The 26,328-nt window shown below is 48.2% G+C and overlaps 1 protein-coding gene across 4 annotated transcripts in view; it reads right to left on the bottom strand.

The window, feature by feature from the left end:
• The window catches only part of Rgs12 (regulator of G protein signaling 12), a 96,003-nt gene that overhangs the window by 46,073 nt on the left and 23,602 nt on the right, over nt 1-26,328 (bottom strand). For 3 of the 4 annotated variants that reach the window (XM_028870845.2, XM_037208189.1, XM_037208190.1), the window contains exon 3: nt 15,081-15,197. In XM_028870845.2, the coding sequence (XP_028726678.1) occupies nt 15,081-15,197 (117 nt within the window). Of the gene's footprint in view, nt 1-6,830; nt 7,268-15,080; nt 15,198-26,328 lie in introns of those variants that run through there. The other variant, XM_037208191.1, reaches the window with a different exon arrangement.

Below are 26,328 nucleotides of genomic sequence, written 5' to 3'. Positions count from 1 at the left end.
AACGCAGCCCCTCAAATCATAGCCGACTAGACACAGATATCAGGAAATTTCAACACACAGCAGAACCCACAGTTAGAGAAGCAGAGAGGCCTAGAAACAGGGGCCTAGAAGCCAAAGACAGGCAGTGAGAAGATGGCCTTCAAGGACCAATGCTTATAAGAAAGTGGGAATGAGCACAGCACTGTATCCATCTGACAGTGCATTGAGTCAAGTTCAAGAGACACCTTTTAGAAAAGGTAACCTTTCAATTTTTGAAACAGTTTTAACTTATAGGAAAAAGTCAGGACAGAGATGTGTACTTTTTTGTTTGTTTTTGTTTTTGTTTTTTTGAGACAGGGTTTCTCTGTGTAGCTTTGCGCCTGTCCTGGATCTCACTCTGTAGACCAGGCTGGCCTCAAACTCACAAAGATCCGCCTGCCTCTGCCTCCAGAGTGCTGGGATTAAAGGCGTGTGCCACCACTGCCAGGTGAGATGTGTACTTTTTAATGTTATTGCTATAAAAGTCCGAGTCCTCGCGAAAGGGAAGGCAGTCAGGGGATCGGGAGCAGTAAGGAAAAGCCACGGTCACTAGTGAGCAGCCCGGCCACAGTACTGTCACTCACTCTGTCTCATCTGAGACGCTCCACTCATTTGACACAGTCCTCGAGGAGGCTGCCCTGGGGCAGGACAGGGCACGGTCCTCTGGGAAGCAGCAATGACCCCACCTTCAGGAGTCCCTATACATGCAACACCAGAGCACAAACTCTGCCATCCCCAAGGGAGGCTCACACACGCCAGAATCAGGAGAAACATGAGCTGGAGCGATGGCTCAGTGGTGAAGAGCCCTGGCAGGCAGCTCTTCCAGAGGACCCGGGTTAAATGCCCAGCACCCACAGGGTAGCTCACAACCATCTGCAGCTCCAGAGCCCTCTTCTGATCTCCACAGGTAAAAGGCACATATGTGGTGCACAGACATACATGAACACAAAAACACTCATACACACAAAACTAATCATTTTTCAAAGGAGTCAGCAGAAACATCAGCAGTTTCACATACTAGAAAGGTCTCAACAGAATGACAAACAGCCATGAAACCATGCAGAAATGAATGGTGCCATTAGAAGAGAGGAGGCAGTGGTCGGGTGTAAGGGAGGGATGAGGAAGCACAGGGAAGGAGAAGAGGCAGGAGCCCCCAACTCATTCCCCCTTCCTTGGGATTCATAACAGTCCCAAAGGATGTTGTCGCAATGGTAAACCAGTCACCTGCAGTTCAATGTGACTTTTTACATTACATTGTGATTTCCAGAACATTTATTCCCCAGGGCATTGGAGGGATGGAGCATTCACAACATGGGCTCAGCACAGCAGTCATACTGTGCTGCCAGGACCTGACTGGGCTGGCCTGTGTTCCTACGACGGAGGGAAATCAGGAGGAGCCTGAATAACCAGCGGTGTTCCTCATACTCCTGAGGGCATGGGAAGGAGGACACTGTGGCTGACTGTGAGAGGTGCAGTCAGTCACCTGTGGTGAGAAACTGCACACTATGTCATCAGTGCCACTGCTAACAATGCAGTGGTTTCCACAGTACTGTCTGTGACAGGGGTGTCACTTTCCTTACAAACTATCCATAAAGGACTGACATCAGTCGGCTGCCCTCGGAGGATGTGGTTATGGCTTCCTTACACAGAGAAAGACCATGCATACCTGAAGTTCACAACAGCATGATCACCACACCAGATGGTGTACCCTCACCTTCCAAAGTATCTGTGTGGGGAATCTACTCTCGCCACCCAAGTGTGGGCCCACATCAATGAGCATGGGCATCCCTGAGTCCACAGCACTTTACTGACCTGTGATCTCCCTAACAAAGGGCACATGTGATGCGGTCTGCACATGTTATTCAGAAAACCAGCTCCTCTGCCACTTTGCAAGAAGGATTTCTCTATTTTGAGTTTTTGAGACAGGGTCTCACGATGAAGCCCGGGCTGGCCTGGAATGCACTCTGTAGATCAGACTGGCCTCAGGCCCCCAGAGATTTGCCTGCTTCTGACTCTGCCTCTGGAGTGTTGGGATTAAAGGCTTCACTAATACACCTAGCCTGTAAGTAAAGTGTTTTGTTCTGATTTTTTTCTTGTTGTTATTGAGCTGTTTGAGTTTCTCATTTATTGGTTAGCAAGTATTCATTTTCTTCACATTGCCTTTACTGTAAGGAGTTCCTGGCTTGGGGTCCTTTAGAAGTGGACTGACCTGGAAGTGTAAGCTGAAACAAACCCTTTCTCACCTAAGTTGCTTTTGGTCAGGATGATTTATCAAACTGGAACAGTGTGTTATGGGTATGCAAGCATCTGAGTGTGCATCTCTGAGTGTCTATGTGTGGACATGTGTCCATCTGGGTTCACAGGTCCTAAAGGGATGCATACTTACCTCCCCACAGGGGTTAGTCTGAGGACTGCTGGTGGTTGCCAAGAAGGAGTTAATCCTTTCCTGCTGGCTGCATGCTCTAACCCAATGTGGGGCTGTTGCCCCAGATCACACAGCAGTCTCACCTGGCAGGGTCCCTTCCCTGGGCTCAGATATACTAGCACCTCCTCTGGATGGCCCCCCATTTGCTACCTTCTGGCCAGGTCTTGTCTGCTCTGGGGCTCTTTGGCTGTGGAGGGAGAAGGGTGGCTCCGCAGAGCTCCAAGGAGCCCCAGCTAAGGGCTGGACTGCACTGCTGGGCTGGCATCAAAGCCCAGGACCGTAGCTCCAAACTGCAGCCTACCGGTACTTAGTGCTCTTAGACACAGTACATAGCTGCACCACAGAAGTACAATACAGCAGTTCTCTTTTCAAGAGAAAATAAAGGGACAGCTGGAGCCCATGCTCACCTAGGGCAAGGAGGAAGAGGCGCACAGCAGCTGCGCGCCTGGAAGACGTGGACAAGAAGAACTTCTGTGATCCAAGAGCCAAAGCAGATGGCAGGTCAGTGGGAACGTTCTAAGTTCTTTCTGCTTAGAGCGACTCAACAAGCAGGACCTCAGGGGGGAAAAGTTTGGAATGGGGGGTGTGCTTGGAGAGAGGGGCGGGAGGGAAAGAAAGAGAGGGAGAGACTGGGGCTGTAAAAGAGCTTTTCCATTTTCAGTACAACCAGAAGACATGGGGACCAGGAAACTAAGGACAACCTCTCTCACAGAGCCTCACATCTGTGCCCCTCTCGCTGCTGAGAAACCTAGAAGATTCCGAGAAGCACTTAGTCCAGACAAGTACTGTGCCAAGGTGGCACATGGCAAGCACCACACACACACACAGCTGAGTGTCACACCTGACTGAAATGTTCTCCTGCAGTGATGCTGAGCAGGCACAGGCACCCAGTCCTTTGTCCCAGTGCCTTCTACTGTAAGTCAGGCAAATCTCCATCCCTCTCCCAGCAGCCCCCACTGTAGCTAGGCACCACCCTGGGCTCTGGTAATTGTGAGGCACAGGCCACAGGCAGTCTCTGTGATCAGGATGGGCAGTGTGTAGGGAAACACATGCTGGAATGTTCACACTCACACACAGCCATGGCTGACCATCTGCGCCTGCAGTACTCCTTACAAAACTGAACATGGAAACCCAACCCACAGCCTCAGGGAAGTCCCTGTCCATCAACCTGTCAAAGGCCCACAGACTCCAAGCATGGATCAGCACTCCAAGGAAGGTAAAGGGGAGGGGAGAGGAGAACATGTGAACTTGGCTAGGAGTCTGAAGGTCAAGTTCACAGCTGCTGATGTGAAGCATCAGAGTCTGGGCCTGAGTCCGAGGACAGAGGCTAACCTTTCCTGAGCTAGGGGAGAGATACAGGGGTGGGAGATAAACCAAGTCTGATGGAGATCCCAGATATCCAGGGGAAGACAGGTATATGTGGAGGGTTCTGTGGCCCAGGGAGACAGTGAAGGCTGTAACGGTTGGGGGTGGCAATGTGTAGGTGACTTAGTTTCAAGGTCTGGAACAAAGCCTGTGTTGACAAAGACAGATAGAGTTAGGGACAACACCTCACATGGCGGAGAGGCTGGACCTGCAGGACTAGGAGGACCTGTGCCTCTGCAGAAGCATATTCTTGTGAATCCCCACTGTAATATCTTAGAGGGCCACTGCCCAGCCATGGCCTGGACACATGTCAGCAGCACTCTTCCAACTGCACATCAAAGCAGCTTTACACTATTCCACTTTTTACTGCTAGGAAAATAGGTCCGTGGATATCTACCATGGTGAATGCCCACATAAATGGCTTGGACTGTCTAAATTTCTCCTAATGCAAGTAAGTTGTTCATGTGAACATGCCTAAGCATCGCGGTCATGTTTTAAGCACTGGCTGCTCCTTGCTTCCTAGCGTTTTTCAATCCCACAAGCAGCTGACCAGCTTCAACTTGCTGTGCACTTCCGAGCACTGTGTGTCTGCCATGCTCAGTCCTGGTCAGATCACCATTTCAGAGCGCTACAATAGGTAGTCCATGGCATTGGTAGTCCATGACAGACGAACAAGGGAATTTAATTTGACTAGAAGAGAAACTCAAAGGGGGAAGAGATTCCACAATATTCTTCAAGCTCAGTCCACAAAGGCTCAGCCAGAGCCAGGCAGAGGCAACCTCAAACACATCGCCTGCTTTTCTCACGTCCCACGGCTGCACTCATCACTGCTGAGCATAACCACACTGCCAGCTCCACGGCTGCCAGGCTCTTTGCACCCAGGACAGGCAGTATGAGGACAAGTCAGAAGGTTCCAGACACAAGAGGCAACGGGCACTCTGGACCCTGGAACCTGAGCCCCCCTCATGCCACATGGCCCAGTCCCCTCGACATCTTCGGTGCTATTCATTTACTTCCCCACGTCCCAACGAGGCTCTGCCTTCACCAAAAACTCAAAGGTCTTTTGCTGTGTGTCATGGGTACAGCTAGAGCCATACAGGCAACAGAGCCTCCAGCAGGAGCTGGCGCATGCCCTGTACATGTTACCCACTGAAGTCCCACTTACCACCCCAAGGAGACAACGGGTCTTCCGCACAACCCAGAAAGAAGAGTCATGTATTTTCTTTACAACAGGACCAGTTTTCACTTTCAAATGTTAAACAGAACTCAATACAACCTAATGGCCACTTTCCTACAATGTGGTCCCATGATGACCACATGGCCCAACCTGCTGGTCCTAACATCTGAGGCCTGGGGCAGAAACAGCATCCCACCTGTGGGATATGCTGACTGTCACCCCAATCCACACAGGACCTTAAATGCTTCTGGGTACAACTGCCACTTCCAAGAGACCACCTAGGAGAAGGGAGACCCTAGAAGGGTGTTGGCAGATTGGAAATGCTGCTTTCCTATGATAACTCATATTTCTCTTGACTACAAGTTTTAACTCTCCTTAAGTAGTTCTTATACCAGTGCCCAGGACCACATCTAATAGTCATGCAGTCCAGCACATGTATGGCAAAGGGGCACGTGTGTTCCCAATCTACATAATCTGAGGAAGCCATGGTCAGTGGTTCCTGCCACTGAGAGACTCTTGGCTCTCTGAGTCTAATTCCCATTCGGGTGTCCACGTGCCCTGAAAGACACTGGACAGGACCTAGGAAAACTGGAAAGCTGCTTGCCTCAGGGCAAAGAAAGTAAGATGCCTGCCCTTTAAGAAAGGCTGCAGAGAGCATATACACTATACAGAGAACCCCAGTATTCCTAGGAGCCCCCTATTTTAAAGACAAGCAACCTGAGGCTCAGAGGAGATTCCCTTGGGACCCGGGGTTTGAGAACAGTCTCTCTACTTTACATCCAACACCGAGACCGGAGCACCTGTCTCGCTCGGTCCCCAGCAGAATGTCTCGGTCCCAGCGCCTGGTGGGAAAGAGAAAGCTAGGAGCAGGGAGCTGTCACCATGGCACACACAACCATGCCACCTAAACGTACTCAACCTGGCGGGAACTGCTCTACCCTGGAAACCCACCCCTGACCCATGGGGCCAGGTCTGGCCCTGAGGCAAAGGAAGGGTCCGGCCGTCCTCCTGTGCACTAGCATATTCTACACTCACACCTGGCGCTGACATTCTAGCAGCTTCTCCTCCAGGAAGTGTGAATTAAGTAGTAGGAAGAAAGATTAAGCAATTCCCAGGAAAGGAAAAATCTGAAATCAGTACCCAGACATTAATGACAATCTTTTATATAAGCTTAAATTTATTTTACCTTCCTATCAACACGGAACTGCCACAAAATGAAAAATGCTCTTTTTGTCTTCTCTCAAACATTTTTTAAAAAACACTCTATAACACATTCAACTCCATACACTCCTATAATAACCAAACATTAAACTCTAGTACTCGTCTGTATGTTCCTACAGAGCCAATTTGTTATATTTTGAAATGTGAGCTACAAGCTAGCAATTTAACAAGAAGAGAAATGTTAATGTTTATCCACTTGAAACGCAGTATTTCAACAAAACATTCACTAACATCTTTAAGAGCTGTTAGAATTACTCTGGGTAACTAAAAGAAAAACGTCGGCGCTTTCAGACAGGCTCACGGGGTACAGGCAGTACAGGCTCCCAAGGGCTTAGGAGGGACCAGTGTCCCAAGTAGCCACAGCCAGCCTGAGTCCCACACTCACCCATGGAGCTCACTCTGCCCTACTGACCAGCCCTGCACTGGGGCTGTGGTCCTTGGTGTGGCACTCACTCCACTGGGCTCTCATGATCCCATTAAAGCAGCTTCAAAGTTGACACTTCAAAGCACCTGGAAATTCCACAACTACTATTCCCGGAACAGGTAGAGATAAAGCAGTAACCCGGATGCCAAGCTTTCTTACGGAAGTCCATTTACACAACACACGGCAGCTGGATCACTTACCTGCTGGTCAGTAAAAACATCCGAATCATCTGACAGCCCCTTTTCCAAATTCATCTTAAGACAAGAAAATGTCCATAACGCGCCAGGCACCTGGATCTAAAATCTCATCCAACACAGCAGCGTGCCTGTGCATGTCAGAAAAGTTCAGACATTTCAGTTCCATGTGCTCCCTTCGTCACCCATAGCAACAGGACACCGAGGAAGCTGTGGTCTGCCAGGGACTTTGACTCTATCTTGATCGACTCATACAGAAGAGCCATTTATATATAAATCACCCTGTGAGATCATTTTTAAAGCATTTCCTCTACAGAATCTGAAGAGCAACACTAGCTGATAGGGGTAATTTCTCAGCACAACAGCTGCAGAGAATTTGTGTTTTAGCGGCGTGGTATGGTTTGCAACCTTAATTACAGTTGCCGCTGATTCTATTATAAGCCTGCTCCATATGCACGCGCTTCCTCGGTGGCAGCCAGCAGGATCTAGTATGTTCCTAAAAACCCCTCCACCTCCACGCAGCATCTGTGACACATGATTGGCTGTGTTTGCTTCCCAAGTATGAACAACCCAAGAATGTGTGAACCTGATGGATCCTGGCTTGTGAAAGAAAGAAGGGGAGGAAGAAACTGCAGCTATAACCTGGGTCCCACTGCAAAATTACCTGCCGCTTCCCTGAGACTTGGTGAACTGCTCACCTAGGTGTCTCTGGGCATCACGGTCTGGCCAAGCAGGCTCTGCAGTCCTCTATCACCCTAGACCATTGGTTTAGGTGGGGCAGCCCCAGAAATGACAAGTGCAGTGCCTCTGGCCTTTAGGCTGGGCCGGGCCTTGGGTCTGTCAGGCCACCAGATGGAGCGCCTAGGGCTTTTCCTTGACAGAGATGTGTGACCACAAGGCCAGCATCAAGGGGCTGAAGCCACAGCACCTTACCTGTCCTTCCATGTGGAAGCTCCAGTGACTGCCAGCCAGGGTGAGAACCTGCAACAGCTCAAGTCTCCTTAGACCCCTGGCTTTGGGGGAGCTGCAGTCATGAATACGGGACCAGAGCCAGTGAAGGCAGCAATGGACAGAGCTCACATGCACCACCCTCGTCTCCACCGCCAGCACAGGTCAGGGCTGCTAACACCCAGACAGGGGCCTTACAAGGGAAGAAAAAAACAAGGGGAGTGGTTCCCACAGCTAGAGATGGCCCAGACAGCCTAGTCCTCCCTCTGCAGAGGTGCTCCTGTGAGCAGCTGGAGGCTGTGGTCAGTCCTGTGAATCCAATGGCTACTGGCCACAGAGTACTGGGAACGGTTTCCATGCCGGTGACACACAGCAGTCAGAGTGACAAGTGTCCGAGGGCCTGGCACTAATCTACAGAGTTTTGGAAGGGGTGCAGAGGGCAGCACATCCTAGTCCACAAGCCCTCCAGACCCTAGAAACAGCTCTGAGTGATCAAAGTGCACAGGTGCCAGGTATGGTAAATGTGCAGAGAGGAACCTGCGGGGACCTTGGGAGACAACCCAGCCATATAACACTTAAGAACTTTATACAGCAAGTGCTAGGTGCTTACTTTCATTATCCCAAACAGAAATGCCTGCATCCCACGTATGTTCCATCAGGAATTTGAAAGGAAGAAACAATGGGATCTTGTCTGTATGGATGCTGTGATTCAGCCACAAGCAGCCTGAACTTAAGGCCACATCCTCTCCTCAGACCCGCTGTTTGGCCTAGCCTCTGTACCTGATGAGGTCATTGTTAAGGCTGAGACTGGCCTCTTCATCTGAGGACAGGCCTGGAAGACAACCAGGCCAACACCCAGGACTCGGTGCCATCCTGCTGTTTCCTGACCCACACGTGCTCTGAGCAAGGACTGATTAGCTGCCTGCCAGATCAGGGCCCAAGGGTGACAGATAACAGTAGTGGTAGCCAGAGCCTCACATGCCTTCCTGCCTTCTGCTCACTCCCAGTGCTGGGGGATCGTTTTCAAGCCTGGGCCCACCAGCCCCAGCACAGCCTCACAGATGTAAGCCTATGGCCAGCTCAGGAACCAGAAGCCAGGAAGACAGCAGCAGAGGACCTCACCAAGACCGTGAGATGTGAGCAGAAAGCACTGGGCACCAGCTCAGAGTGAGTCACTATCCACCCTCCAGCTCAGGCCAGCCGCCTCCCACACCAGCTACCTGGAGCCCAGAGAAGAACGAAAGCCACCACATGGCAGATCAGTAAGTGCATGGGGGCTGTCAGGTGGAATACTAAACCTAGAGTACCCAGAAGATTGCTACCTGGTCAGACAAGAAGTACCTATTAAGTGCCCACAGGAGCCCAGGAGTTGCCTTACCCCCAGAGCCAGCACGTGGAATAAGGAAGTTGGAGCAAATGGGGACGTGGACAAGGGGCTGGCCAGAAGCACAGGGACAAGAGGAGAGTACCAGCATTCTAAGTGGGCAGAAGACCAAGACCAAGTGGAAGTGAGAACTCATGGGAGGTGGGTCCCCCAAAAGTTCTAGTGCTCCCCCAGCCCAGCCTCCCATTCTTCACTCAAACATTGCCAACTGGACAGGAGAGACTAGCCAGGCTGAGTCCCCCCCACCTACAGCACCATCACAGCAGAGCCTTAGGACCCTCACTGCCTCCTGCCCTCGCCCACCTTGCCAGAGCAGGCCCACCGCCCACTGGTGCTCCCCACAGCCTGCACCCGCGTCAGCTTGCTGTGCTCCCAGACTAAAGGGTGTGCAGAAACGGAAGGGCCCCAGTGAGCCGTAACTGAATGAGGAACTACTCCAGGCAGAGATCCCCTACTGTGTGCCTCTGAGTGAATGAAGACCACAATAATTCCCCTTATAAAGGACGAGAAGACAGGAGTATGAACGACCAAACTAAGCACTTTTTGAATCGAAACTCTGGGAACAGCGAGGGGCAGATGTAAGAAATAAGAACACAGTTTACTCGGAGCTATCTGCAGAGCCGTCCTAGAGAAGGTAACACGCTCCGCAACCACCAGCATGGGGGGAGGGGGTTGGGGGGGGTGCAGTGGAAGCAACCAACCCTGCCAAACGTCAAGAGGGCACCTTCCCTTGCGTCCTGTCCTGGCTTCCACTTGGGGTCTTTGCATGCTTTGCTAGGGGTTAAATGACAAGCAAGAAGAGTGGGCTGAGTCTACAGACAGCCTCAAAGCACCCACACAGGGCCTCCTCCCACGGCTTCATGGCTCTTTGATGGAGGCAAAACTGTGACTTGGGCACCCCCTGCTGCCCAGAACCTGCCATTGCTAGTACCAGCAAAACAGTACTGCCTTTACAGCAACAGGCAACTCTGCAGTAACCCTAGCTTAGATAAAAAGAGGTCAAACCAGCTCCTCCCAGCACAGTGCTCTGCAGGGTCACTAACAGATCCCTTGAGTGCCAGAAGGAGTAGAGGCTAGAACATGGGCTTTAGCCAGGGACAGAGACCAGGGCACACAGGACAGGCAGGCATGGCCCATGAATAGGGTAATGTGGGAGCCACAAGAAGGATCAATGTGGAGGCAAGATAGATGGTGAATGCCCATCACTCCAGAGACAGAGGCAAAGGAGTTGTTACAAGTTCAGGACCAGCCAGGCTACACAGTGAAACCTTGTCTCAAAAAACAAAACAAATGCCAGCAAGATGACAACTCATTGGATAAAGGTACATGCCACAGAGCCTGATGAGTTCGATCCCTGGAACCCACACAGTAGGAGAGAACTGAATCCCACAAGTTGTCCTCTGACCTCCACACTGATGCTGTGGCACAAGCATGTATACACACACATACACCCACCCACCACAAATTCATTCACTCATTCATTCAGTTGTTTAACAGGCTATTGAACAATCCAGAGCCACAGGGAGGCAGACAGAGTTCTTTATCCTGCTGTAGCTCTGTAGGCTCTACCTAGACAATTACAGGAAGCTCAGAGCAGAACACAGCGAGCTTCTCTGTGAAAGGCTCAGAGGGCACATGCTCAGCTTTGCAAGCCATCCTAACCCTGCCTTTACCACTCAGTGCCAATATAATACAAAAACAGCTGTGCTACAAGCCTGGGTGATATGGCTGTGGTCATCAACTGGAGCAGCTCTAGCTCCCAGGCCCTCACAAAGCACCTTCTATCCACCCTGCCCTCAGGTTCTATGCTGCAGCTCCTGTTACATGAAAACATGACAGCAGAATGGCTGCTCTAGACGGCATTCTGAGGGCCCCAGCCCAGGACAGTGCCTCCTGGACTCCCAATGGCTGTGCAGACTGTGGGCTCTTCCCTCTTGCACTGCCCCCCAGGCTTGTCCCCAGGCCTGATGAATGATGTTGCTCTGTATGCTGTGAATGTGTTGCTCTGATTGGTTGATAAATAAAATGCTGATTGGCCAGTAGCCAGGCAGGAAGTATAGGCGGGATAAGCAGAGGGGAATTCTGGGAAGTGGAAGGCTGAGTCAAGAGACGCCATCCCGCCATCCAGGGAGCAGCATGTAATGGCACACAGGTAAAGCCATGGAACACGTGGCAACACATAGATTAACAGAAATGGGCTGAGTTTAAATGTAAGAGCTAGTCAGTGGTAGGCCTGAGCTAATGGCCAAAGAGTTTTAATTAATATAAGCTTCTGAGTGATTACTTTATAAGCAGCTGCGGGGTTCGCGGGGCTGGGCAGGACAGCAGAAAACTTCAGCTACACAGGTCCCTATCTAACTGACACTTGTTGCCCCAAGGCCCTTCTAAACACAGCCACACTAAGCTTCCGGAGTGAGTGCACATCAGCTCTCAAAGGCACAGCCCAAGTGAGTCACAGGCAAGAGCCTGGACCACCTATCCCAGGCCCAAGGGCAGTTGCTCTCCCTCAGCTTCCTGCTCCAAACTTACCCAAAGCTCTAGCACATCAAGAATAAGATCCAAGCTTTCATCCCGGCCCTCCCTGTCCTGTGACCTGAGTTCTTTGTGGTTGGTTCCTTCTCAGTATGGAAGGCTTGGCCGGTATAGCCTCCTTCTCAAAATAGCCATGCTCCCCTCTTCACCCAGAGAGCCTGGCTTCTTGTCTCATTTTATTACCCTGTCCGTTCACTGTCTGCCGATGTGGACAGCAGTCCCCTGGGCTCAAGATTTCTCCTGGGCACATCGCTGCCTGTTGTGAATGAATGTCCTCAGAGTTTAAGCAATAGCCATCATGGGGAGTTCAGTTGGGCCCCTACCCTGCAAAAGGATTGTTCCAGTTGGACTTATTGACTGTTTACATATTCTCATGGAGGGGTGTGAAGGGTCACAAGCCCCCTCTCCTGAGTACCCGGTCTCTCCCTACCACCTGGTGTATGCAACTCTGCTTCACTGTGCGTGGCCTGGGGAGGGGCCAGAGTATATAAGCTGAGGGAGCTGAGGGGAGGGGAGGGAGCGCCACCTATGAACTATGAGGAAGCCCTCATCCCCGCTGAGTAAAGTCTTTCCAGATGTAGCCCTCTGGGGGAACCACATCCCTGTAACTAACCCTTCATCTATGCTCTGTGAGGGAGTCTGTCTCAGTTAGGGTTACTATTGCTGTGATAAAACATATGACCAAAGCAACTTGGGGAGGAAAAGGTTTGTATGGCTTACACTTCCACATCACTGTTCATCATCAAAAGAAGTCAGGACAGAAACTCAAACAGGGCAGGAACCTGGAGGCAGGAGCTGATGCAGAGGCCATGGAGGGGTGCTGCTTACTGGCTTGCCCCCATGGCTTGCTCAACCTGCTTTCTTACAGAAGCCAGGACCAGCAGCCCAGGGATGGCACCACCCACCACGGGCTGGGCTCTCCCCTATCAATCACTAATTAAGAAAATTCCTTACAGGCTTGCCTACAGCCCAGTTTTCTGGAGGCATTTTCTCAATTGAGGCTCCCTTCGGTCCGATGACTCTAGGTTGTGCCAAGCTGACAAAACTAGCCAGCACAGAGCCCAATAAACTCTGTTCCTCAGAGTGAATTTTGGGGGAATCCAGTCTTGGCCCGTCGTTGGGACCTCAGAAGAAGGGGCTAGATAGTGCTTACATCTTCACCTGGGAAGGAAAGTTAGCACCAGTGTCATTTAAAGGAACAGTGTGGAATGACAGGAGGCAGGAAGGACAGGTGGCCGCCCTACCACCCAGCCCTACAGTCTCCTGAAAGGGACAACTGACTATTATGCGATCAGGATTTGCCTGCTGGGGCAAAGTCCTGGCTATAGTCCTCACACACCCATGGTCTTGGACACAGTATTCCTGGCTTCTTGGTTCTAACTTATTAGAGAAGAAACGCTATGTCCCTACCCTGCAGGAACTTGGCCATCTCCATATGGAATAAGGACACCCATGTCTCCCAGGTATCTACTAGAGGACCCAATACCAAAAGCTCAGCATGGGGTGATGGGGTGCACTCAGGACAAGACAAGAAGACAACCAGGAGACCTCAAGGCATGGTGACTGCTGTGGGCACTAATGCCACAGTGTGATCAGAGCCAGCAGGCCTTGGAGGATGGCAAGGCTTTCCCCATACTTGCACGGTGGCCCCACAACAGCTACAAGACTAAACTCGATGTAACCAATGCCTCTTACTGTTGTGGAATATTATTTTAACTATGTAAAGGTGGGTTGTATTTGTTTATGCTGTATTTGTTTAATTATGTAAAGAAGTGTTGCTGTTTCACCTTGCCTGCCTAAGGCACCTGATTGGTCTAATAAAAAGCTGAACGGCCAATAGCTAGGCAGGAGAGGGATAGGTGGGGCTGGTGGGCAGAGAGAATAAGTAGGAGAGAGAGAAGAGAATGAGAGGAGAGATGGCAGGCAGGCAGCCACAGCTAGCCAGACACAGAGTAGAACATATAGAATGAAAGAAAGGTAACCTCCCCCCCCCCCCCCCCCCCCCCCCGGCACCCAGGCGGTGGTGGCGCACGCCTTTGATCCCAGCACTCGGGAGGCAGAGCCAGGCAGATCTCTGTGAGTTTGAGGCCAGCCTGGTCTACAAAGTGAGATCCAGGACAGGCACCAAAACTATACAGAGAAACCCTGTCTTGAAACAAACAAACAAATAAACAAAAAAACCCGAGGCAAAACACAGATGAAGAGAAACAGGTTAAATTAAGTTATAAGAGCTAGCAGGACAAGCATAAGCTAAGGCTGGGCATTCATAACTAATACTAAGTCTCCCTGTCTTTATTTGGGAGCCGGTTGGTGGCCCAAAAGAAAGCCTGCTACATCTTACTTCCCAAGTGAACACCGAACAATGGTTTTCAATGGAAGGTGGTTCCCATCCACCTCTTCAGTGCCAGAGATCATCACATTTCAGTTCACGGGTGATGCAGTCAAGGAGAGTTGAAGATCCCCAGACACATACAGCTTTATGGGTAGAGGCTTCTCCTGGGAGGCCTATGCCTCCCTTCCAGCTGACCCCTGGCTATGCCTTCCCTGAGCTTCAGGCTCGGCTAAGGCTTCAGTGTAGCTTTCCTTCCAGGACTGGTTCTGCAACCTCCCAGGGCCAGCACAAAGCATTCAACCCCCTCAGTCACTGGTCAATCTTCAGGACCAAACCTGCTCCAACCACGAGGGTCCACAGCGTACAGACCTCCTCAGCCAGAGCTGGCTTTCATTCCTGGCTGCCAGTATGCCAGGCTAAACACCACCAGGGTTGCAGCTGCGTCAGCCCAGACTTCCCCAGATGTCTTCCCTCCCTGAGCCATTTGGTAGGTCTGTCTCTGCTGTGCTCCCTAGAATCTGCAGGGGTTTGGAAAAGCAGCAAATCCATACATGAACAAGGGCTCCTTAATAAATATTAGAGATGCCGGGCAGTGGTGGTGCACACCTTTAGTCCCAGAACTCGGGAGGCAGAGCCAGGCAGATCTCTGTGAGTTCGAGGCCAGCCTGGGCTACAGAGTGAGTTCCAGGAAAGGCGCAAAGCTACACAGAGAAACCCTGTCTCGAAAAACCAAAAAAAAAAAAAAAAAAAAAAAGAAAGAAAGAAAAAAAAATAGCCTTTGATCTGGCTGACCGAGTTTTAGGAAGGGGCAGAAATGAGTCCTACCTCAATTGTCCCACAGGATTAAACATACTCCTGTCTGATCAGGCTCCCCAGTGTGGGGGTCCAGGTGACTCAGGCATTCTGAGGGATAGGAAAAGTCCAGCTATATGCTCTGGAAGCTCCTGCTGACGGGGAGAGTCCACTGGGCTCCCAGGAGGGTAGGTACACATCCTTGGAGGGGAACAGAGGGGAAAGATTGGCCACAGCACACAGTGGCCAGCAAGTCCAATCCACCTACCTCAAGATCATCGAGGGAGCGCGTGATGCTGAACCTCCTAGACCTTCCAAAGGATCTTCGAGCTGAGGTGCGCTGCGAAGTCTGGGCCAGGGCAACTCCGCGCCCCAATTTTGAGCTCTAAAAAAAGGAAAAAGATGTGTTAGGTTACCCTCCTGGGAAGAGATCATCAGTTCTATCCTTTGTGCTACACTGAAGGAAAGGCCAAGCCCAGCAACACAGTGAGAGATTCAATTGAAGTCATTGTTTGGTACATTTTAATTAAAATACTTACCACAAAATATGCAAAACTGCAAGAGTCCTCCCAGGATCTTTAGCTATCTGCTGCTAGTTAGCAACTGTGTACCCTAGATGATAAGGCCCGCCCTGCTTTCCCAAACCGCACACAGACAGCCTGTCTCAGGGGCGGATTGATACTGACGGCTAAAAAGCAGAAGTATGTGAAGAGTAATTCAATGTGAAGGCTGTCTTCATCATGCCTGTGCTCTCCTGTCTTCTTAAAATCGCTTTAAGAAGCTAAAGAAGCCCTAACCAGTGTCTGAAGATCATTCCAGCAAGAGGCTTGTGTTTCTTCCTCCAGGAAATGACAGCGTTGTGTTGCTATTTCTTCCCAATTCAAACATCCCCTCCCGGAAGGAGGAGAGGGACTCAGAAGACTTAGGAAGCTAACAAAATGTACATGATTTCAAAGCTGATAGAACCAGGTTTATGATCTGGAGAGATGGCCCAGAAGTCAGGAGCATTTGCTGCTCTTCCTGAGGACTCGAGTCTGGATCCCATCCCCCACAAAAGGTGAATCACAATCTATAACTCTGGTTCCAGGGAATATGACACCTTCTTCTGGCCTCCATTGGCACCCCCACACACATGACATACACATACACATTTTAGAAAAGGGAAGGTGGACAGCGAGAGAGTGCAAGCAAGCAGGCAGGTCAGGCTTGGAGAGCTTAGAGAGTCAGAAGGACTCACAAAGCCTCGGACACCCCAGGTTGTGGAGGCAGTGGGCTGTTATGTGAGGAGCTCCCAGGATGTAGCTTTCCTGAGTTCTCACTCATGCTGGAATGGGCTTTTCAGTGATACAGCTGCCTAAAGATGTCACAGTCCTGTAATAACCCCTCACCAATAGTTTATAAGTCACCTCAATACACTCACTAGTTCATGGAGCTGGCCTTACATCACTCAGAGAGGGCACACTGGAAGACAGTCTTCAGACATCAGCATTCATCAACACAAAATTCACCACCACCAGTGTTGGCAGCCATCACCTCCTTCCACAGCCAGAACTTTCTCACCATCCCACAGGGGAACTGTCCCCATGTCTGCCTTTTCTGTCTGAGAATGGTCACTCTGAGACCTCGTGTAAGCAGACTCTCTCTGTCCTTATCTTCTGGTGATTAGCTTCTCTCATTGGCCATAATGCCCTCAAGGCTCATTCTTATTGCAGTACGTGTCAGGATTTCTTTCCTTTTCTGGGCGGAATTGCACTGTATGAAGAAGCTATATTTTTTTCCCATTCTTCTACCCAAGGACACTTAGGCTGCCTCTATGTCTTAGCTGCTGAAATAACACGGCTGTAAACTCTGGTGCACAAACATCTGCTCTAGTCTCTGCTTCCAATTCTTCTGGCTATACCAGAAGTGGAATTGCTCAATCATAGAGTGAGTCTATGTAAAAGAATTTTAAAGACTTGCCTCACTGTTCCACAGTGGCTGTCCCACTGTGGATTCCCTGCAGCAGTGCGCACAGCTCTAATTGCAGAAGTCCTATCCAGGACCTGGCACTTCCCAGTTTTGACCGTGGTCATCCCAATGGGCTGAGGTGTGCTGCACTGCAGTTCTGAGATTGCCTGCCTGGTGCCCAGTGGGGTAGAGCATTCCTCACATGCTTTGGGCATATGAGTATCTCCTTCGGGAAGGTGTCATCTTGAGTCCTTTGCCTGTTTTTAAAATCAGGTATTTGCCTTTCTGATGCTGAAGTCCATGGGTGCTGTTGAGCATTCTCTCCATCTCAGAGCCACTTTCCCGTGTTCTTGGTTGACTCCTTCAATAAGCACAAACTTTGCACTTTGAGATCATGTCATTTCTATACCTTTCCCCCACTTTGTTGCTGGGTTGTTAGAATTTAAAATTCCTAATCCAAAAGTCTCAACCCTAGACTGCAGGCCCTAGCCAGGAGGGACTTAGTCTGTCCTGGTGGCGCCTATCTCTGTCCTCCCACAGGGCCAGGGAAAAATCAAGTGTCCACTCAGTCTTACCAAACAGATGCTGAGCAAGAGTTCAGCTCTAAACAGAGACCAGACAGATCATCAGAAGGTTCTTGCAGATGCGACATGGGATTCTGCTAAGAGTTGGAAGTGACAGGTTCGCTCCTCGTGGCACATCAATCAGGGTCCCCATGAGGCATTTTAGTAGAGAGAACTTTTTATATGGAACAGCTGATTTGCTGCTGGGGGACAGGACAGGCAAGGAGGCCCTAGGGTGTCCTGGAGAAGGGGGACCGTTGGGACTGTTCACACTGAGCAGCTTAAGGGGGGATCACAGAGCTGGGACTCAGACCTTGGGACCACTTCAATTATCTGAGGGAAAGAGATGGAACCAAGGAGCTGGGGAACCCTGAGCTGGAGCCAGGGAACGGAGGGGAAGAAATGGTCCCCAGGGATAAAGATTGCTACGATTGTGACATCCCTGTCCTGCTGGTTCACTCTAACACCCCGGAGACAAAGTCTGACAACACATGGCCGAGGAACCAGAAGATGGTGCAGACCCACTCCTCAGGACACAGAAGGTCTTGGGACTGAGGGTACAGCTAGAACTGGAGTGCTCACTAATGTGGTACAGCAAAGCTGACATGAAGTAATCCAGAACTAAGACCAAAACCGCTTTAGAGTCACCAAACTGTGTCAAAGAGAAAACTCAACGAGAGCTGTGCTGTGGACTGCGTCTATGTGTCTGTGTAGGAGCACATATGTGTATATGCAGGTACACATATGCGCATGTAGGTGCATGCAGAGAGGTCAGAGGGCAAATTTGAGTGTCACTTCTCAGGCTTGCTGGCTAGTTTTATGTCAGCTTGACACAGCTAGAGTCACTTTGGAAGAGGGAATTTCACTTGAGAAAATGCCCCTCAGACTGGCCTGTGGGAAAGCCTGTGTGCATTTTCTTGATTGACTGTGGGTAGGCCCAGCTCACTGAGAGCAGTAGCATCCCTGGACTGTGGGTCCTGGACGCTATAAGAAAACAGCCTGCGTAAGCTATAGGAGCAAGCCAATAAGCAGCACTCTTCCATGGCCTCTGCTTCAGTTCCTTCCTCTAGGTTCCTGCCTGACTTCCTTTCATGATGGAGTATGAACTGAGTGTTATAAGCTGGAATAAACTCTTTCCTCCTCAAGTTGCTTTTGATCATGGTGTCTTATCACAGCAATGGAAACCCTAACTGAGACAGACAGGCTCTGTCACTGGCCTGGAACTTCACCAAGCTGGCTAGGCTGACTGGCCAACAAGCCCTAAGGATCTCACTATCTCCATGCCCATCCTGTCAATGCTTGGACTGAATTTTAGGGATCTGAATCACTTCACCAAATGAGGCCTCCCTTCAGCCCTACAGTGCATTTCATGCTCACACTACTTAAGAAACTACTACTGGACACTGTGAATCACCTTTCTGAGAAGTAGGAAAATCCAGGTCTTCTACTCAAGAAAGGAATGGACAACTACACAGGAAAGCACATTTAAGCACGATAGCAAATTACATCAATTAGCAAATATCTAAGAGCCAAATGCCTGTCAGGCAAGGCCAAGGACCTTTACAGAAGAAACCCAAGTGTGAACTGCCACACAAGAAGGAAGAAAGGGGACTAAGGAGACAACCCGCACAGTCTTGAAAACAAAACAAGGCACAGTGAAAGGGCCTTCCAGGAGCCCAGGACTCACCACCTCTCCTCCTACTACATGGATGGACCGCATCTGTAGATGCCTTCGGCTATCACTCCTTATGCTAACAGAAGCATCTCAAATTAAACTGGGAAAGAAATCCAACTATCCGCCTCCAATACAGAAGTGGAAACGTTTCAGTAACAGAGAGTGCTGACGCGGACAAGGTGTGTCACTGGTATGGCTCGATTGCTCTGTTGGTGTTTAATAAAAGACCCCAGAGCCAGAGATGTGCCTAAGCTGTGGAACCCTTGCCGAGCACATGCAAGGCCCTGGGTTCATTCCTAGCACAAAAATAGGGATAGAGGTTAATACAAAAAGGGAGGAAAAAGAGAAGGAAGAGAGGGAGAAACACACTATTAATTTGATACAATATCATTTATTTTATAAGACAAAAAAAAGTGCTACCAAAACCAAAAACAATGAGAAAAAGGAAAAATTACAGAAGAGTCTCACAAAAACAGATTTAAAAATTCGACAAAAATATTAGCAAACCAAATCCACTAGCATATGAAAAGCTCATTGTGCTGAGCTGGGTTATCTTGGGAATGCAGATGTGGTCTAACATTTGAAAATCTAATGAAGAGGAGGAAGCCCACACAATCCGATGGATGCAGAATATTCAGAAAGAAAAGCTAAACTAGAACACCCATTGGAGGATCCGTATTAACAAAGGAAGAAAAGGAACTTTCCAAACTCAGAGAGCTGTAAAAAAAAGGCCAAGAACCAACTGTACTTTTCATGTATCACCAGAGGTGGCATTTATAATTCATGATGGTACCATTAATAATAGCAACAAAATTGCATAAAACAGCTAGGAATGACGCTAATGAAACAATAAGCCTTATTAAGGACATTTAGGAAGGTAATTGCCAAAACTGCTGGGGGGAAAAACAAGGCGGTGGGATGGCTCAGTGGGTGAAGACACTTGCTGCCAAGCCTGACAATCTGAACTTGATCCCTGGACCCACATGGTGGGAGAAGAGAACCAACTCCCTGGCAAATTGTTCTGACCTCCACACACACGCTGCGGTATATATGTGCACTTCTCCACACACATACATACATACTGTCTTTTTTTTTTTTTCTTCCTTTTTTAGTTTTTTGAGACAGGGTTTCTCTGTGTAATTTTGTGCCTTTCCTGGATCTCGCTCTGTAGACCAGGATGGCCTCGAACTCACAGAGATCTGCCTGGCTCTGCCTCCCGAGTGCTGGGATTAAAGGCGTCCGCCGCCGCCGCCGCCGCCGCCGCCGCCGCCACCTGGCCCCATACATACTGTCTTAAATCCCCACCCCTTGTCAACTTGACACACAGACACATCTCTTTAAGCCATATTCTTCCACATCCTGTCCCCAAAGACTCATGTTTCTTTCATAATATAAGCACAGCACAACTTTAAAAGTATCCACAGTCAGACTGGAGAGATGGTTCAGAGGTTAAGAGCACTGACAGTTCTTCCAGAGGTCCTGAGTTCAATTCCCAGCACCCACATGGCAGCTCACAACTGTCTGTAACTCCAGTTCCAGGGGACCTGACACCCTCATATAGACATACATGCAGGCAATACACCAATGCATATAAAATAAAAATAAATTATTTAAAAAATGTCTCCATAATCTTTAAAAATTCCAACACTTTAAAATCCCATTTAAAGCTGGGCAGTGGTGGTGCATGCCTTTAATCCCAGCACTTGGGAGGCAAAGGCAGGTAGATCTCTGTGAGTTCGAGGCCAGCCTAGTCTACAGAGTGAGTTCCAGGACAGCCAGAACTGTTTCACAGAGAAACCATGTCTCAAAAAAAAAAAAAAACACAAAACAAAAATCCCATCTGTGAGTGCCTCTAAAATAAAAAACAAGTTATATATGTTGAACATATAATAGCACAGTATAAATATATTTTATTCTAAAAGGGAAGAACCAGGAAACAAGACAGTCACACCAAAATAAAACTAAAATCCATCAGATGATACCAAACCCTACACCTTCTTGTCCAGCATCTGGAACTTAGAATGTAATCATCTGGCTCTAAAGGCTGGGGCAGCCCTGAGCCCTTGACTTCTGCCAGCTACAGTACCTGCAGCTTCTCTCTAAGGCTGGCTCTATCTGACAACTGCAGCTCTCCCTGCATCCATAGGATGCAGACGCCCTATGGTCTTGACATCTCCAATACTCTGGGGTCTCTCCACTGCAACCGAGGTCTCACCTTCACAGCTCCACACAATGGCTTCTCCATGGAACTATAACCCTGCCACAGGGTACCTGGCCTCAGCTGCTCTTCAGGATCCTTGCATCTTTGTCTTTAAAAGCAGTACCATGTCCACAATGCTTGCAATGCTGCTAAGCTCTGCTGCCAGCTCAAGGAGTAACCAGGCTCCTAGGTTACATGCCATATGCAGACCTTGAGGACATACTCTCCTAGGCAGTTGCCCCTGAGGAGCAGGGAACCTTTTCAGATTAAGTTTCATTCCTTTAAATGAATTTGTTTCTCTACAGGATGAGGCCTCCCATGGGTGAGGTCCTACCCTTGGGATAGCCTTCCTCTTGTCCCAGTACAACACAAGAAGCTTCTCTACAGTGATGCTGATCTCCTTACCCCTTACAGTTGCTTCTTCAGCACCAGCCTGAATACCATCCTGCCGTGACTCTCCTCTGCCAAACAGTCCATCACCTTCAAACTTAATCCTACTCAAGTTTTCACAAGACAGGAAAATGCAGCCAAATTCTTGGCAAAAACAAACAAACAAATCACAAGAACTGTCCCATCCGAATTCCTGTTAGAATCCTGTTGTTGGGGTACTGACAAAGCAAGAACAGGCATACATAGAGAGTCTTGCCCTGGAGACACAGAGACATCATAAACCTACAATAAACTGACAACAGAAAAACAAATCACCAAGGAACAGACCCATACACATCAGAGCATGCCTGTTGTGGAATATTAGTTGAAGATGTGGAATATTTGTTTAATGATGCAAAGATGTATTACATTCTTTTATGTTGCATTTGTTTAACTCTGTGAAGCTGTGTTACTTTACCTGCCTAAAACAACTGATTGGTCTAATAAAGAGCAGGAGAAAGGATAGGGGAGGCAGGCAGTGAGAATAAATAGGAGGAGAAATCTGGGAAGAGGAGATCGAGGTGCCAAAGGAGAAGGAGAGGAGGACTCCAAGGGCCAGGCACCCAGCTACACAGCAAACCATGGAGCAAGAAGTAAAGAAAAGTATACAGAAATAGAGAAAGATAAAAACCCAGAGGTGCCGGGCGGTGGTGGCGGCGCGTGCCTTTAATCCCAGCACTTGGGAGGCAGAGCCAGGTGGATCTCTGTGAGTTGGAGGCCAGCCTGGGCTACCAAGTGAGTCCCAGGAAAGGCGCAAAGCTACACAGGGAAACCCTGTCTCGAAAAACCAAAAACCAAAAACAAAAAACAAAAAACAACAACAACAACAACAAAAAAAACCCAGAGGCAAAAGATAGATGAGATAATTTAGCTAAGAAAACCTGGCTAGAAACAAGCAAAGCTAAGGCCAGGCATTTATAAGTAAGAATAAGACTCCATGTATTTATTTGGGAGCTGGGTGGCAGGCCCCCCAAAGAGTAAAGAGTTAAAAAAAAAAAAAACCAACTACATTTTGGCACCCATTGTGGGGCTCAAAAAAAAGGGGAAAAATATGTATATATATATATATATGGCCTGAGAAAGCTGAAAAAAAAAATGGATATGGCTCCTTTAACTCTGCACTATAGCAGAGCACTTAAACAGCCCTTTTCACACTAAATAGAAACAAACAAACAAAAAAAAAAAAAACAAATAAAAAAAATCTGCCACAGTGCACAACACTGGCATTCTAGAGTTAGGAGGTTGAATGTAGTTCCTGGTCAAGCATGCCTCTAACGGGCCACCAGCTTTAGGCTTGGCTCTCACAAACCTAGAAGCAGATGGAGCCAGCTGATAGAGCCATACAGACAATCCAGCTGTAGCTTAGAATCTTAAAGTTTGCTCACATGGTCAATAAAGACTAGAGATACACAGTAAAAGAGGTCCAGACAGAAAAGAACCTCTAAACAGGTTTCAGTGTATTTAACAATGGCATAGGCTTAAGAAAGAAAAGAAATAAATAGTTTAAAAATAATAAAGTCTTTAAAGAGAGAGTAAAAGTAAAAGACCTCCTGAATCTTGACAGGTGGTATATATCAATAAGGTTACTGCTGGTCTTCCCAGGACTTGGCAATTATCTCATTTTCTCAGGGACCCCTAAAAGATGCTTTCACCCACAGACAATGAGAAGCAGTCTAGAGAAAATGATGCCCACATTTCCAAAAGATGGGGTGGGTGATCTTTGGATATTTGGTGAGTTACGGATGTTTGTTATAATTTAGGGGAATATAGGATAAAAAGACAACTATTAATCTCAGATGTTTTGCACTGGCATGGATTTTGGTATATTGATATAAATTTAAAGTTATTTTTGTTATGCTATATATATGTTTCTACTCTTGTTTGGGGTATTGTGCTTATGCAGCTCATTTTGAAATGCAATGTATAATTAAGAAATGAGGCTAGTAGTTAATCTATAATAATCAAACTTGGAGTCTCATTAGGTATGTTTTCAAGGTCAAGCAGGTATATTTTACAGATAGATGATTTTCAAACACGTACTTCAAAGACCTACTGAATATACATCTAAGATGTTTGATAACCTAAGGTTTTTCATGACATTGAGGCACATCTGCTCCTGACAGCATCAATTTACTTCATAAAAGGATGATGGGCATTGAAGAAACTCCATACAGAATTTGCTTTCAATGTGGCAAGGATTTGCTTTCAATGTGGCAAGGCTAGCTATTTGGGCAAGAAACTGCTTTGCCTTGACTGCTGACAGTATGCTGTATAAAGTAGACATGCAAGACCCACAGGAAAGTGACTGCTGAACTTTACCAAAATAAGGCAGGACAGTCCTTCAAAACTCCTGCTTCATAGAAGAGTCTGCCAGATACTCCAGGCCTGTCGGCTGAAGATGGATGCCCCAATGTAGCAGAGGAATTTCAGGTGACTATCCAGGCAGCCAAATGTCTCTGTTGTCAGGTAATATTATATCCTTCTGGGGTCTTTGATAGAATTGAAGACTAGATAATTATAGTTGCAGTTTTCCTTAATTATGATAGAAAGTAAATTAGGTATAAAACTTTGAAGTCACTAAGATAAATAATGGGGTATTTTCTCTAAATTTTCTAAATACAAATGGGCTGAATATTGTAAATGTAATTCTTACTTGATAACTGTTTTTGTTGTATGTAATTTTACTATGTTAAAGTTAAAACCTTTCATTTTCATTAAGACAAAAAGGGGGATGTGCCATCTATGATGGGGCATTACTGATGTAGGTGAGAGGATAAACTCAGCTAGAACGATGTCCTCCACAAGAACCTTCACTCTACCAGATTCTATTCATCAAGTTATCTCTGTGGCTAGGGAGATGGTTCAGTGGACAAAGTGCTTGCTGTGCAAGCTCTCTATCATCACAGAGCAAGCAAGGACCTGGGTTTGGATCCCTAATGCTCACAATCACTCTGAACTCCAGATCCAGGGCATATAATAAATGCCTCTGGCTTCTGCAAGTACCTGCATTCATATGCACATCCCCCCACACAAATACATACACATAATTTAACATAATAAAATAAATCTTAAAAAAATATAAGCTGGGTGTGTGCTTGGACTCCTAGCAAACAGAAGGACACCAAGGGCCTACTGGCCAGCCAATCTAGCTGAAGCAACAAGTGAGAAACCCTGTCTCAAAAACATAAAGTAGAGAAGCTTATTAAAGATCAGCATCAGCCTCTGATTTTCACATACACACATACATACACATGCATACAGTATACACAATACACACACATATGCACACTTACACACACATATAAAAAAGTTAACTCTAAAAAAAATTGTGGGAGAGAAGAATATCTGATCATAAGGTAGTAGAATTTTACTGTTTAAGACACAGATTACACATTTGGCTAAAGGAAAGCCAGGAACTTCTAGGCATCCAAAAACACATGAAGAAGTGAAAAGAATCAAGCCACAGGCCGGGGTGTGTGTGAGTGCACATGTGTCTGTAATGTGTGGTCCTACTATCATCACAGAGCAAGTAAGTCGGCATCTACAGGCCTGCCCTCCCAGAAGAGACAACCTAGCAGAAACAGTGTGCAAGCAAACAAGAGGTGTGAGCAATGCACCAGCAAGGAGAAAGCACCACGGTAATCGAGGGAATGCAAACATAAGCCACAGTGAGCCACCACTACAAGTGCTAGGGAACCAGAGTCAAGAAGCCCAACAGCCACCAACCACACCTAGACAAGGCAAGAATGCCCACCTGGCATTAATAGTGATGTAACAGAGGGCTGGGGAGCTGGTTCAGCTAGGACTGTATGCTGCTCCTCCGATGACTCAAGTTCAGTTCCCAAGACCCACATATGGCAGTTCACAACTGCCTATAACCCCAAATCTTAGGAATCCAGTGCCCTCTTAGGACCTCTGTGGGCACCAAGCACACATGTGGTTCACAGACATACACATAGGCAAAATATTCATGTGCAAAAGATAATAAATCAGCCGGGCGGTGGTGGTGCACGCCTTTAATCCCAGCACTTGGGAGGCAGAGCCAGGCGGATCTCTGTGAGTTCGAGGCCAGCCTGGGCTACCAAGTGAGCTCCAGGAAAGGCGCAAAGCTACACAGAGAAACCCTGTCTCGAAAAACCAAAAAAAAAAAAAAAAAAAAAAAAAGATAATAAATCTAAGAAAAATAGGACTATAACAGCTATGTGCGACACATGTACACACTGGAACATTCATGCAGTAGAAAGGTGATCAAGCTGCAGCTTCACGTAACATCACACAGGGAAGGCTTTGACATTGTACTGGGCTACTATAAACAAGCGCAGACTCTTGCAAAGCATCTACACACAGTGGAAGGGCAGCAAATGCTCATGTTTGGGAAGCCAATCGCTCAGCTGGGACTGTTCTGGCAGACGAGGGAAAAGGCAAGCAGGCACACCCATCTGCATCCCTCCACCTCCAGGGGCTCCTCTGCAACCCAGGTCCACCAACCCTCCCAGCAGCACTGTCCACAGGTCAGACATGGTCCTGGAAGGCTGGCACTGCAAGGATCTCTGATGCATTCATGGTGGTGGGGTCTACACAGAGCACACATCTCCAAGAAGCCAGTATACACACTGGAACACTGGCTGCCTCATCCATCAAAGACTTGGAGTGGGTACTGGGAGCAAGACAGCTCTAAGAGTCTCAGTTTGCACAGGTGATG

The sequence above is a fragment of the Peromyscus leucopus genome, chromosome 7, assembly GCF_004664715.2.
Source record: "Peromyscus leucopus breed LL Stock chromosome 7, UCI_PerLeu_2.1, whole genome shotgun sequence".
NCBI classification, from domain to species: Eukaryota; Metazoa; Chordata; class Mammalia; order Rodentia; family Cricetidae; genus Peromyscus; species Peromyscus leucopus.
This window is presented reverse-complemented; position numbering and strand designations above follow the sequence as displayed.